We start from the raw sequence: 16,137 nt of genomic DNA on the forward strand, positions 1-16,137 counted from the left end.
TCAGATGGTGTATAATGGCTTTCATTATTTGTAATAGTTTTACTCAAAATATTACCTTTGCTGCTTGTTTAAACTACTTATTTATTTTAAGTTGAACCAACACAGTTTTTTTTATTAGACAACTTAATTGTTTTATTTTCGATCTACTTAAATTTGTGAAAATGATTAAGTTAACTTTATTGATTTGTGTTGGGACATGAAGGAAGTGTATGGAACCAAGCTTTTTTTTTTTTTTTACAGTGTTTGTGTTGGATTTACGATGTTAGTTTTGTTTCTCAGTTCTAATTCTGTTTATGTTTTTTGAATAAATGTATGACAAACGTAGACAGTAGTCTGATAATGCACTTACTTTATATAAACGATTTTGGTGTTCCAAACCCATGTTTGAGCCCATGTGGATCTCATTGGTCACACTTTACAGTAAGGTTTCTTTGTTAGTTTATTCATTCATTCATTTTCCTTCAGCTTAGTCCCTTATTTATCAGGGGTCACAACAGAGGTATGAACCGCCAACTATTCAAGCATATGTTTTACACAGCAGTCGCCCTTACAGCCCAGTACTGGGAAAGACCCATACACTCTCTCATTCACTTTGGCCAATTTTAGCTCATACAATCCTCCTTTACCACATGTCTTCAGACTGTGGGGAAAACCTTAGCCCCCGGAGGAAACCCACGCTAACTCTTGCTGTGAGGTGACAGTGCTAACCGCTGAGCCACCGTGCCCCAAGTGTTAGTTCATGTGTTTGCAAATATGAAATAAGAATGAAAAATACCCGTACAGCATTCAGTAATCATAGTTAATGCGCTATTAAAATTAAAGTCATGCTTGTTAGCATTAGTTTATGTGCTGTGAGTTAACAAGAACTAATAATGAATAATAACTAGGGCCAGACGTAGTCTGCGGTTATTTTTTTTTTGCTATTTCTGTGCATAATTTTGTTAGAAATCTGCGGATTTATGTGGAATTGAATTTGGGAGTATCATAACTAAAACCTTAATATATGAAGTAAAAAGTAATACCTTTTAAACTTTTATTTAATGTTTACAATGCAAATCCAATTAGATCCTCTTTATTTGGTACACAAAGCAAGTCTCTCATATAATATATCTACTAAAAGACAGAAAATATTACTTACAAACTATATTGTAAATAAATCATAAATATTTTCATACTAGCCAATAATATTACTGAAATTAATTTAAAAACTGAATTAATATAAATTCACATACATTTACACATGTAAATAAATAGAATCAATGATGGGCTAAAAATCTGCGGAATTCAGCGTGTGCAGATTCCGTGTGGGCCTAATAATAACCCATTCTAACAGGGATTAATAAATAGTGTAGTGCATTGTTTATGGTTTGTTTGTGGTAGTAAAGACATTAAGATCAACTGATGAAACGTTATTCTATTTGCCATGTTGTATTTTTTAACTAAAATCCTATTATCCTATTAACAACCTTAGTGTTTGTGAAGAAGAAAACAAAATCCCGTTTTTAATGATGCTGTGTTTTTAATCATGTCATCTTATTACTGCATTTACCGCTTGTATTTAAATCATGAAAAGACATTTTTTGAAAGCTTCAAAATTTAAATGAGGAAAATATATGTATTTATTTGATTGCACTGAAACTGTTTGTTTGGATTCAACCCATATAAATTGTTTGCAACCACTCACCTTAAAAAAATGTGTAAATCCAACAAATAATCTTTTTCAATGTGATTGAATACTATAATTTTTAAAGAACATAATCTGATAATTAATGACAAGTGAAATGAAAAATTCGGATGAATAGAATTTAAAAGCAATTAAATTAATTGTTTCACTGTTATAATTAATAATTGCTAAAAAATAAACAATTATTTCTAATACACTAACAAAAAACTAAAATATTACTCTTAACAAGTTAATTAAGTTAAAATGAAATTAAGTTAACTTTTAAAATCCTTAACATATGGAACATTTTTATTTATCATTCTGCAAAGTTTTTTCAATAAATAAGTGTTTCTATCAACAAAATTTTCAATGTGTAATACTTTTTTCATTTGACGTTTGCCATCTAGGTTGAAAATTTGATTTTTGCCACTAAACATTATCAAGCTTAGCAAAACATTATTCTGACAACCTGTGAGTGTGACACATGAAGTGTTTAGTGAATTTTACATCATCATTTTTTTCAGGAACACACCCTCCTTCAAGTCATTTGAGGAGAAAGTGGAAACCTTAAAGGTAAACCCACAAGCATAATATCAACACTGTGTGTGTGATCTAAACATGTTAAAAACCCCAAGCCTCATTGCTGGTTTACAGACTAAGATGAGCCCCAAACCATCGACAAGCGATATTGAAGAGGTTTCAGACTCCACACCTGATGGAGAGCCCATGATTAAACAACCAGACGACACGTTTTCACCAGATCAGCAACCGCACTGAGAATCAGCCCTCAAACTCTTCTCTTTTTCCACTTTTCTTTTGGTACTTCAGCATAGTCACAGTGAGTTTGCTTCTGTATAACTGGAGTCTCAGTGATCTCCAGATGGGACGGGGTAGTCCTACACTGGAACAGACACGTCAAAATGTCATTACTGTAAGAGCATGTTACTAGTTCCGTTTTCATCCATAACTTCAGTGCCATTGAATTAGCCAAAATAAAAAGACTTTAAATGTCTGTTTGTTAATTTTTTTAAGAATGTATTCAGAATTCATCATATAATATATATATATAACTCAATTAGAGCTATCTGTGTACATTTTCTGTATGACATCCAACTAATTAAAAATGCTAATTAAATTAACCAGATTTTTGTTTTGTAAGTGTGTATATACTGTAGGTATTTTCATATTTTTAATACAAATGCCAAAAAAGTATGTAGTTTAAAATATAAGTACGCTATAAAAATATCTGTTAATTAACAGGTTCCGTATTTCATGATTCAGTTTTTTTTTCTCTGTTTATTTAATAAAAAAAATGTAATATGTTTAAAAACGGGAAAATTTGAATGAGGAAAAATGCTATTCACGAATTTATTTATTTATTTGATTGATTTGAATAATATATATTTAAAGAACATAATTTGAGAATTTAAATGAATGAAATATATTTTTATATATTATTGTTATAATATATAATAATTGCCCAAAACATTTCTAACATTTTCTAATTTATCATTGAAGCTACAAAAATATGACTTTTTTTTCACTATAACTATTACTAAAGTTTTTAAATTAAATGAATTTTGAGGAGCTTTCACTTTCATATAAAAAAAGTTATATTTATTTATCATACTGCGATGGTTCGTCAATAAATTTGTGTGTCTAGCAACAAAATTAATGTTTCCTTTAAATAAAAGATTATTACATACCCTTAAGAGGATTAGTCCATTGCATTAATGTATAAAATAACTACAGTATTGCAAAACATTGTAAATGGTTATGGTTATGATTTGCATTATGGATACTCTATTGACTTTTAATGATGAAAATTGAACTGTGCAGTTTAACAAAGTGACTATTATAGTTTTAGTGGTTTGAAACAAATTGTACAACAAATAAAATATAGAGATTTAAGTCTAATGACACAAAAAGTACTGACAGTTTCTACCATATTTTTGTATCGTAGTACTATTATACGACAAACCAACAGACAATATATCATATTAAACTATTAAAACTGTCAATAAAAGTCAATTTTTTAAGCTTTGCAACATCAAAAGTTGCTGCAGGACATATCAAGCTCCCACAATGCAATTACAAAGCATAAATTAGTAATAATTACAATCTTCTATTGTCCAATTTTGGTGAGTTTTGAGAAGCGGCACCCGGTGTGATCTTATGCTGCTGTATCAGATATCAAAACTATATTCATTATATATATCATTAAATATGGAGAAATAGTTTACTGTGATATATATTTTACATATTAATGTTAATAATTAAAATAATAATTACATATATATATATTTGACCACTCTATAACAGTTCATACCATTGTGAATGCATAACCACGTCAAACTGTGTATGCAAGTATTTTTTTTTAACAGTGAAAAAAAAAAAACCTGAATCCAAAAATATGGAAAACTGTTAATTCACAGATATTTATACAGTGTATAATACATGTATTGTTAGCATCAATTGCTTTAATACAAAAACCAGATCAAACTGTAGTGATGTTACACTATTATATTATTTTCTATACTATTCTTGAAAGTTTTGTGTCATAAAATGAGCATACAACATGCTTTGTGACTATATTACTCATATTTTTGTAGTGGTATTTGGCCAGCCACACTACTGAGATCCCAGTGTCTTGTGTTGCTAAAGCTGGGAAGGTTTAATCTCACTTTAAGAGCATTTCAGATGCTTTTTGAAGAGATTTAGCCACGTCTCTAGTTTGTATTACAGGATATATAATTTAACGGGGATTCACAATATAGTCTACTAAACATTTTCAACTATATGCTGCCAAAAAGCAAGTGTACATGTCAAATCATTAGCTTTAGATCCAGCGCAACTACTGTTTAATTCTAATTCTAGTATTGTCTGTGTAGCACATGAATCCACTTCTGCTGTTGTGCTGTCTTTGAATACTTTAAATGCATAGTCGATGCTGTATGTTAAATGAAATTATATTTTTATTGATACTAGAGTTTATTAACTGTAGATAAACATTTATGATACAGTAATGGTTGCTAAACTGATAATAAAAGGGCACAGGGGCTTCTGCAAGTGCTCATGTATTAATATTTCATGCTCAGCGTTTATTTTGACTTTGATAAACATGTTTTATGCCTGCTGCAAAGCTGTTGCAAGAAATATGATTAGAGACATTTATAAAGAATAGTTAGGGGTATATAAAATAAGTAAAACTAATATAAAGAAAATTGAATGTGTTTAAAACAATGTTTTCTGTGTGTTTTATGTTGTAGCTTATTAGATGGAGGGTGTGCATCTCCAGTGGGACCAAAAACAAAACATGTTTTTTTTTCTGCCTGCTTGATATTTTGTCATTGTAGCTCAAGTGTTGTATGTTTTCTCGCATCATCTTTTGATTAAATGCCTCTTCTGGGCTTTTGAGTTGGTTTTCAGTTGCAGTGGTTGAATCTGCTGTTATGTTCATTCATTATTAGCATCCTGAAAAACTAGAAATGCTTTACTGACCTTTTGTTCTGTTGTGTGTCCAATGCCTAATAAAGCACATCACATTACTGTATTTGTCTAGCTGCCATTCTTTAGAGATGTATTTAAGGTGTATTTCTGCTACAGAACACTAGATGGCACCCTAATGTTTACTTTTCTCTCAAGTTGAGTTTGGTATGTCAAGGGTTTGATGTCGAAAACAAAGGTTTAAAGGTTTGTAGCAAGATATTTATCATTTGGCTGATATTTGATTATTTTTTAATTATGCTGAATTGTATGTACTATTTTACATAAATATTAGTGGTGAAAACTCCCTTAAAGGTATAGTTATAATTATTTATAGATACTATTTACTCAGCCTTATCCCAAACCTGTTTGTGTATTTTTTAGTTGAACACAATAAGTTATTTTGGAAATATGTAACCATTGACTTCCATAGTATTTGTTTTTCCTGCTATGGAAGTCAATGGTTACAGTTTTTTTTTTCTTACATTCTTCAAATTATCTTTTTCCAGACAGAAATGATCTTAAGGCTTGGAATCACTTGAGGGTGAGTAAATCAGACATTTAATTGTAATGTTCATTCATTCATTTTATTTTCGGCTTAGTCCCTTTATTAATCCGGGGTCGCCACAGCGGAATGAACCGCCAACTTATCCAGCATGTTTTTTTATGCAGCGGATGCCCTTCCAGCTGCAACTCATCACTGGGAAACACCCATACACACTCATTCACACACACACTATGGACAATTTTAGCTTACCCAATTCAGGAATTCATCTATACCGCCTGTTTTTGGACTTGTGGGGTAAACCGGAGCACCCGGAGGAAACCCACACAAACACTGGGAAAACATGCAAACTTGCACAGAAATGCTAACTGACCCAGCCAAGGCTCGAACCAGTGACGTTCTTGCTGTTAGGCGACAGCGTTACCCACTGCGCCACAGCCCAGTTGTAATGTTATCTTTGAATAAACATTTGTGGCTATAAAAATCACGTTTGTTTTATTTAGTAAACATTCACCAAATGGCTGTTCAATACTTGGGTAGTTAAAATGTTATAGATAGTTGTCATAGGCATAAAGACAAGAGCTATTTGGAAATGTATTATTAAACCTAAACCTTTTTAAGTCAGCATTTTTTAATTACCCAAGTTAATTTAAAGGCCTAAATAAACACTGCCACCAAATGTAAGTACAAAACTACATTAACGAGTATATAAAACAGTAGTACACAACAGATAGTCATGCGTTTATTTAATTTATCTTTCACCTATTAACAGTAGTTTTACTCATATTTGTTATAGACCATTTTGAGGGATGTAAGCAATAACAATGGTCAATGCATTTCCTGTTTTACACTTTTTATTTCTGTAGCACTGTAGAGAGAATCCAAAAAGGTTCACATATTGGTAAATAATATTATGATGGCTGTTTTAACATGAAGTTATGATAGAATTGCCTGTTGTTACAGTTATGAAATAGTTTGATAACAAGCAGGAAATGTTAATGGGTCAATGACATGACCACATCAAAATGGTCTATACAAATCGACAGATAATATGGTTACTACAGTTTTATCAGAGTAAAACTATTGTTTATATGTGGCAACCATGGTTAAACCACAATCCAGCAAACTGGTTTCCTTTTGAGTCTGTTTGTTTTATTTGCTAACCAACAAGAATGTTCTAGAAACCAAAAATTGTAAGCTGAGAAAAGTCTTGTCTTTTGTAGTAAAACCATGGTTTATTTTATCAAGGTACATTAACAAATGTCAAAACGAAATACTGTTTTAGTCCATGGTTACATTTCATAATATCCCAAAGGTTATTTTAATTAGTCTTTGACCTTGAGGAAAAAAAAAGTCTACCATGGGGACTGCAAATAGGCCTACTCAAAAACTTGAAGGCTTTTTGTGCATTTCTTTCTGTTACTAAGCACAGTATGACCCAAGGCTGCTAATTAGCTCTAACAATTCAGTCTGCAACCTATTATAATCAAGCCCAGATTCTGAAATAAGCATTTACGGCATGTTATATTTAGACGAATAAATAAACACCAACAGACATCGTGTAGTAAACAGCTGCCGAAAAAAATCGTCTTTATTTTTCCGTGACCAATAACCAGGAGCTCATAGGAACACAGGCACCTTAGAAAAGGTCTTTTACACCAAAGAAAACAACAACAGCGGCACTGACGAGCACCAGAACATTGTCACCGTAGCACAATTACAATGGCAGTTTCTATTTACACACAGCTCAGAGTAAAAACTAGTACAGCCAGCAAGTGAGATAGATAGATAATAACAGTCACCAAGTGTTTTCTCCCTCAGGAGACGAAAATCTATTCAACTTTGGGAAAACCAAAAAGAAACAGAACGCTGCAATCATATAAACACTGTTAAGACATTGTACATATAGCAAGTGCTTTCAGTTAACGTATTGCGATATTTTATCAAGTCCAGATAACAATATCATCAGCTCCTTCTATGGTCCTAAATCCACTGACGACACTAGTGCGAGTAAATGTAAAAATAATCGCGTCTATTGTGAGTTATGTTATCAGGTGTTGCCGTGAACCTGTGCACTAAAGCATAAAATTGCATAATTGTATCCGAGTGAACACAGACTAGACACCCACGATGACAATATAGTGGCACGAAGCCTTAAAAATATCCTCTAATTAAGGCCCTCATTTCTGCTGATACTCAACACCGTTTAACAATATAGGGCTACATGTGTTTTCATTCCATTAGTGAACAGCTTTCAGCAGCAGTCGTCATCATTAAGACAAAACCCTCTGAACCTCAAATCTTTCTCCACTGTATTATGATGAGGGGAGCGTGTCAGAGAGAAAACCCGCGAACCTGCCAGCAGTGGCGCGAAACGTAACTGTGACGCGCTCAGCTTGACCTGGCAATAAGTGACGTCGGCATTAAACCCAGGGTGAAGTGTTATTATTGTAGACGTGGGCCGCTCATTTATCTCATCACTTCAAATACAGGTCAGTGTGCGTTTCAGGCGACACCTACATCGCAGATAAAGAGCTTGGACGTCTTAACAAGTTGGTCACTGAGGGGACGTTCATGCAGAACCAGGTTTTGCATTTAAAAACGCCAGAAGCTGCACTGAGGGACAAATTGGCAAGAATTTAAATGAAAAAGTAAGCTTATTTCAGTTATTTTTCCAGTTAAAACAACGACCAATGTGTTGACAGTTCTAGTTCAGCTCCTTGGTTCAAATCAATAAAGAAAATGATAAATTTTACATGTCAGGCAGGGTTGTTTTGATTAAAACAAACTTATGTTTTATGTTTTGTTTTAATGTTTGGTTAGTTTAACGTTCACACTTTTATTTTAAGACTAAACTTAAATATACAAAACAATAATTTAGTTCTTTATCATGTATATTTAGTAACAGAACTTTACTATCGTCCAAAACAATTTTGTGTGGTTGGCTAAATGTGTTTGTTGTTGAGTTTGCAAATGTAGGATATAGTTAAAACAGCACTAATAACTTCTTTCAAACACAAATGAATATATGCTTTAATATTGAACTGTAATTGGCAGCATATGGGCGGCAAGTTAGCTCAGTGGTCGTCTCACAGCAAGGAGGTCGCTGGTTTGAGCCTTAACTGGGTCAGTTGGTGTTATATATATAGGCTAAAATTGTTTGTAGTGTATGTGCTGGTCCTTCAGGTTTCAGGGTTGAGCATTGGGCTAACAATCAACCTCACAAAAATTAGATTGTTACACAACACCAACATGGTGCAGCTAAATATTAACTTCGATATAAATGGCCCTTGGAGTAAGTAAATTGGCAGCATGGTGACAATAGTTAAGAAAAAAGGTATGAGCATTCTGTCCATTTTATATCTTGTATATTATGTTGTGATTTGGTTTATTCATGTCTTTGGTCTTTGTTGTGTTCATATTTCAGTTCATTTGGAAGCAGTCTCAGGCTATTTTGTTTGATGAGCACTTATTGGATTGCAGTGTTCACACTAAAAAGCAATCATAGAGTTTGATTTAATCAAACTAAACCTGCCAAGTCACATTTTAAAAGAGAGTTCTTGTCAGTTCCAATGCCTCTCGCATTCTTAAATGTAAAAACCTGTTTAATCTTAATGGCCTTTCAGATTACAGTCACATTTCACTTTTTTTATGATGAAATTCTATCCGAAATCCCATAAGGAATATCATTCAGATTAAAAATTTCAATGCACCATTTTACATTAGATTCAACTGTTAACAGTCAAATTTGTTTAGCAATATAAAACAGACTTGTTTGGAAGTGGTGCTTTATGTCTGTAAAGGTTTCACTAATGGACAGCACTATAATAGTGCATTAATAACACTTTAATAGAACACATTGTGTCTATAATTTTACAACAAAATTGAGACAATCTTTGGGCTTCTTAATTTTGAACCTCATTACAAATTTCAACTGCAACTCGTCTTTATTGTTTTTGAAATCCTGCCAATTTCAAGGATTTATTATGAACATTTATTATGTTCATAAATATACTATCCATAGCTATTGCATCTACAATATAATCTGTTTCCCATCAATGACCTCTTTCACACTGGCATAGAACTCCTTGCATGAACACCTTCAATATATATATATATATAGAGTCAATGTGCAATAATGAATAATACACAGTTATTGATAGAGTTATAGTCTAGAAATTGCTTACTGGTTGAAATAATGATTTTGGTAAATGGCATGGGTCACCTAAAAGCACACCTCTTTTCCTTTATGGCTTTACAACTCAACTGCTGCATCTTTCTTTTTCAGCTAGCAGCGGCATGCAAAGATGAAGACATCCTGAGTTTTCCCGTTTTTACACAGTAGACTTCCATCATGTGCACAGGGCATCAGATGCCCATCCTTAACATCAAACAATACTTCAAATCAGGAATGTCAACTGAACAGACAATGGGACAGAATGTGTGAACAAAAGTTTTTTTTTTTTTTTTTAAAAAGCACAGTTGGGGCTGACTATATTGGCCCTTGAGATGAGCTGGACTTTTGTTTTGGACATTTCGAAGTGCTTACTGAATGTAGGATCTATCAGGCATTGGCAATCTTCACCTCTGCTGTGGCGATCAGAAGCTGTTTCTTTTATCATCAGCATCTGTTTGTTTTTATGTCAGCCACTCTTCTCTCTCTCTTTTAATGGGCTATAAAATCACTTGATGTGAGCACATGATGCTAAATATAGAACAGGTCTAAGAAGAAGCCTCACAAATTTGGCCTCCAACTCAGACCCAGTGGAATGACTAAAGAATATGGCAGTTTCTATCAGCACTTCAGCCAATCAGAGTTGAGTGCACTCTTTTAAAGGGACAGTTCACCAAAAACATATTTTCTCATTTACTTACCCACCAAACCGGTTTGATTAAATGTGTTTTATGGAACACAAAATATGTTTGAAACATAGTTAACAATTTAGCTGTATAAGCCATTTGGGCTCAATCCCAATTCTATTTGTTTACCCCTACCCCTTGGCCCTTGAAGGACTTGTGAAGGGGAAGGGCTTCAAATTTTACCCCTAAGAAATGGGACACCACTAAAATACGCCATCATGATCTATGAATAAAGATTTAAATGTTTTAAAAGCATATGCGTGTTTGTTGTAAAAAAATCTTAATAATGCCAAAAATACTTAGAAATAAATAGATTTTTTTTACCCCTTGGCTTTGAGTGTAGTCTCTGTTTCAAGGGCTATCAAGCTCTTCCCCTTAACCCTACACCTTAAAACTGAAGATAATTGGGTCACCTCTATCCCTTCACGTGTAAGACAAGGGGTAGGGCTTAGAGGTAGAATTGGGATTGGGCCCTTGTTAAATTTTTTATTTAAAAAAAATAGTGAGTGGGGTTGTGCAAAATGTATCGTTTACAGCCTTATTTTAATTATTTATTGGTCACAATATGTTAGATGACATTAATCACTTAGAAAAAAAAACTGTAGCAGAACATTTATTCACAACTGCTTTTGGATGAATTATTTATGTCCAAGATTCAATGATCTATTAAAAAGTAAGTCTACTTATGAGCCGTTTTAAACAAACTGAATATTTCAATGACTTACTAGTAGACATGGATTTGTTTTTAATGTTTATCATGGATATAAATCCAAGAAACCAGCTCAAAACACACTCAGCCAAAAATATTGTTATTATAATCCTGAAAATCCCCAATACACCAAGATATGTTTTTTGGTTTCTGTCAACATTGCACACCCCTACTTGCAAGTCTTCATATTCAAACTTATTCTGTTGCATTTAGTAATATGACTGAAAATATAAAACATCTCTTTTGTGTCACACACATAAAAAAAAAAAATCATGTGGGTTTGGGAAAGACATGAGGGTGAATAAATGATTTTTGCTATTATTATTATTTTTTTTTTGGCTGAACAGTCCCTTTAAAATAGCCAAAGGAGAAGTCAATTGTGTCAGAACATTTGATGAAAACGTGACTATTAATATATGCTGCAATCGCATGACTAAAATGAATACATTTTCAGAGGAAGTTGTCTTTGCAAGTCATTAAAGTAACAGCAGCCTGCCTGCCCTGTGCCTGTTTTTTTTTTGTTTAGTTTTTTTTTACAGATAAAACATCACAAACAACACATTCATAAATTTTAGATCATAGTTTTTTTTTGTTTGTTTCTTCGGCATGCACATGCAGTATTAAAAATACAGTTAGATCAGCAAATACTTGAAAAAGTGTAAAAATCCAGTGCGACAGTCTTTGAGTTCTTGAGGTTAACATGGTTCTTGATTGACAATGTTCAGCAGTGAGATAATCCATTCAGAGCACTGAGCCTACACTTCCATTGGTTTCTTCTCGAAGTAAAGCATCTTTAGGGGTTTTGGGAGGGCTGGAAACTTTTTTGCATGTCCTGCTTGTTCTGTAGGATCTGCACAATTCAGTCCAAATAAAAACTAAATCATGAATATGGATCTGTGATAATTCAGGAAAGCTTTGATTTTATTAAATAAATATATGTGCTGCAATGTGTTTGTTTATGCACAAGCGGCTCATGATACAATGTTTTCTTTGTCTTAGAGCAGCTCAGTTGACAGTAAATCTTGCTCCAGACAAACTCATCTCTGCATCTGCTCTGAGTTTACCTTGCTTATATTGTGCAATAGGGAACGCAACATGCGCTGTTCATTCTCCCAAATGTGTAATGAGAAGCTCTTAAATCAAGTGCCTCCGATTAAATGAAAGCCTTAAAGTTATAGTTTACCCAACAATGAAAATTCTGTCTAATTTGACTAATTTGAGTTTAATACATGTGTTGAGCACAAAAGAAGATGTTTTGAAGAATGTTGGAAAACAAACAATTGGCAATAACCAATGTGTTAATTTTTTTTTCAAGGAAAGTCGGTGGCTACGATCAACTGTCTGGTTTCTTCAAAATGTGTTTTTTTTTTTGATGATCAAAAGAAGAAACTCACAATTTGAGGGTGAGAAATGAATATTTTTGCCAGAACTATCTTTTTTAGGATTCTCTTCAGTTTTTTTTTTAAATAAAAGCTTAATGGTTTAACATTTAATCAATTTATTTGGGAAGGCCTACATTTTACTATTGTAGTCTTACAGTTAGGGTTGGGTCGATGGACGATGCCATTGCCGATGGCTCTGAGACATCACAATGCTGAGCCAGCATCGAAATCCTCTGCCCTGCCCCCGTTGCAGTAGCATTCTGCTTACGAAAAATACACACTTCAAAGCTCGTACACACCGGGACGCTTTTCATTTGCGTTTATCATCATCGTTTTACGAGATGTTTTTCGGGATTTAAACCCAAGCGATTTTTACTGGCGTCGAGCAGAAGAGTATGTAAAATCACTCCTTGATGTTGGATGGCGCTACACAACTTTAAACTTCTGACACCCTGCTTATAACACAGAAGAAGAGGAAGAAAGGAAGTTCAGATGCTTGTTGTTAAAGTTACTGGTGAATCGAACAAGCATATATGGTTCAAGCTCCAGCTGTAGCGATAAAGAAATGAATATGGTTCACCAGTGTAATAGGCAGCTCCACGTTCATGTTGCCTCTGGGCATCTTCTTCAATGTGAGCTTGCATTGACAGTTTTACGCTTGAGCACCTCCAAGTGCTGTTTACTGTAACTTCAGCAGCTCTACGCATGTGAACAAAAGTGTCAATCTGATTGGTGGAGGTTTTAACGTGAGCATGAGGTGTTTTTTAAAAATGACGCTTTTGCGCCAGCCGTTTTGCGCGCTGGTATGCACAATCATATTGATGCCCTGTATTTAGTTACGAGGTGTTAAACATCGACGGAAAACATCTCTGTGTGCACGGGCCTTTGTTTTTAAAATGGCATTTTAAACCGAAAATGATCCATGTCCACACTGGTGTTTCATCTAGCGTTTCTGAAAAGATTACCAAGGATGTACCGCTGGATCGTGTCTCACTATAGTTGCTAAATGTGATATTGCATTAATTTTGTCTCTATCTAACGACTCTTTTGTCTTTTGAATCTATTAGATAATGTGTCACAGCGTCAGTACACTGCTTCAATCTTTCACTTTCACGCTTGTAAAACCTCAGATACTGTTGGCTGGTTCCTGTTGGTTTTGCACCTTTTTTACCAACCAAGTTTGTTGACGCCATTATAACGACTCAGATCACTCTGCCTGTTCATGCCAGAGTCCTGCGGAAACAGTGGTAATTTGGGTGTAACTTATTTTTATTTATTTATGATTTAATTATGGGTAAAACAAAGACTATGCGGTTCAGGTAGTTGAAACGGTAGGCTACAAATAATTAATTCGTTATGAATTAATTAATTATTCATAAATAATTAATTCACAACCGCCTACGACTAGGATGCCATCGTCCATCACAATGTTTCACATTAAACATCGTACAATGCAAAATTGGTTGACATCGCCCAACCCTACTTACAGTACACTGTAAAACAAAATGATACATTTTCAGAAGTATTTTTAATTTTAGAAATGTAATTTATGTAATTATTATTATTTTAAACTATTAAACTATTTTTTTTTGTAAATAGTGTGCAGCCCTACAAACAAGCACAGCAAATTTGGACCTTTTTTGTTGAAACCAAAATTTGAATCTCAAATCACAAGTTTTACGAGAAGAACTGCAAATATTTTATAAATATAAGGAATATTTTCCCCCAAATCATACAGCTCTACTTTGAGAGAAGATGAAAAGCATGAATCTGTGATCTGGATCTGGATTGTGATTCATATTGCTAGGATCTTCTATGCATGGTATTATCTTAGGCTGAAGTTTTTAAAGCCTCTGACAATAATGGATGATCTCACTGTTTAAGCATCTTGTAAGAAAAAGCTTCCCCAGTCTTTTAAAACGCAGCCGTATTCAACAAACCCTGGCTTAAAACATTTGATTAAACGTTCCTCGCCACATTTTCCAAAACCAGAAATGAAACCAACAAGACAAAATGACTACAATATTGTAGCTAAAAATCGTTTACAAAGCACAACCGGGAAAAGACACCCCCACCCCCCAAGCTTCAGATTCATCAAAAGACTCTTTGAGCAGGAAAAAAAAGCAAGAGGTAGTCCTTAAATCAGTAAAAAAAGGGGGCCTCCACTCCCGTGTTTAAATCCAGACGAAATGATGAACTCAGACAAGCCGACACCAGAAACATTCCTTTGCTTTTCTGTGCATCTCCACGCACAATATCAGATCTCACCAAGGCACAGTCAGACTCCTATATTTCCTCATACAAATACATTCCTGAAAGTGGTCAGAGGGACTGGTCCCTCTACACGGAAAAACAAGAAAACAAAACTTCGACCCTTCTCGACCCCCTGAACTAGATAAGACACGACCTGATCATGCATTACGGGGACCCGGCGGGATTTGTTGGTAGTATGCATTGCAGAATGCCAATACTGTCTAATGACAGCTGCGATTATAAGCCCTCCAAGAGAGCAAGTTTGCGGTTTCATAACCCAAAATTGTGCAATCCGAGATATTTCTCTCGACTACAGTCTTTTTTGCAGACTCAGTCCTGGCGACGGCATTTACTCATTCTTGCTGTTTGTTGCTCGACACAAACACACAAGTTATGTAAGTAGACTACCGAGTGGCCCATCTGCCATCTGGCTGTAGCTGAGTGCTGGTTTGGAGTTACACAAACGATTCAGTCTATGCAAAGACAGTCAGATTGGGTCAGTCTGACATGGGATATGCACACCCACCCTAAACATCTGCACAGATTCAACACTAATACCAAAGAAAGACATATGGGTGTCTCCGATTAACGGCGCGCTTTCGGATTAACCTCACGCCGATGTGTGGGAAAAGAGACGACAAGACATTTCGGCTTCTTTAGAGCAGTTCAACTCTGGACCTGGTGAAAGTTCAGTATAGGAAGCATCTGTACACCGGCGTCTTAACGTAGCTTATAGTATTGATCAAAACGGATACACATTTTGAGTAATATAATAGTATTAGCTTAGTTGTTAACTATATGGTATGTTTACACAGAACCAGAGAAGACTACTTAGGCTAATGACGGCAAACACCTCTGCGTCCTGCTGGATCTGAACAATAAAAAGCTTGGTACGTCGGTACAACGAGACATGGACCCATTTAGGTATTCATGAGCAGCGCTAGTTCTAAACACTGTTTACCAGGTAGCTTATATAAGTACTGTAAGTATGTTATATACTGTTTGACCTGTGAACGAAGTTGGCCATAAACATGGTATAAATGTAACAGACTGTTTGCAGCTTGATATGCACCAAGTGTCTGTTAAATGTCTGGTTATACAAGAAAACAAGCACCCCAATGAACACAAGTAATGAGCCGTGGCTAATACATAAGCACCATGGTGACAGGTGTGTGAAACGTCAAATCAAACGCACCGTGATCTTACGTACGATAACTTCACACCGCAGCTTATCCCAGGCAAGAACACTGAGAAATATATTCCCGATACTCAATCCTTA

General features: G+C 34.5%; 2 protein-coding genes across 7 annotated transcripts in view; one reads left to right on the forward strand and one right to left on the reverse strand.

Annotated features, from left to right (window-relative positions):
• tpd52 (tumor protein D52) overlaps nt 1-5,212 on the forward strand; it is a 38,160-nt gene extending 32,948 nt beyond the window's left edge. For 4 of the 6 annotated variants that reach the window (XM_005159630.6, XM_073930926.1, XM_005159627.6 and 1 more), the window contains 2 exons: nt 2,188-2,236; nt 2,318-2,802. In XM_005159630.6, the coding sequence (XP_005159687.1) occupies nt 2,188-2,236; nt 2,318-2,440 (172 nt within the window). In that variant the 3' untranslated portion in view covers nt 2,441-2,802. Of the gene's footprint in view, nt 1-2,187; nt 2,237-2,317 lie in introns of all 6 variants that reach the window. The other 2 variants (NM_001045021.2, XM_005159629.6) reach the window with 2 other exon arrangements.
• The window catches only part of hpca (hippocalcin), an 802,589-nt gene that overhangs the window by 2,517 nt on the left and 783,935 nt on the right, over nt 1-16,137 (reverse strand). The gene's annotated exons all lie outside the window — the stretch shown is intronic.

The sequence above is a fragment of the Danio rerio genome, chromosome 19 (genome assembly GCF_049306965.1).
Source record: "Danio rerio strain Tuebingen ecotype United States chromosome 19, GRCz12tu, whole genome shotgun sequence".
NCBI lineage: Eukaryota > Metazoa > Chordata > Actinopteri > Cypriniformes > Danionidae > Danio > Danio rerio.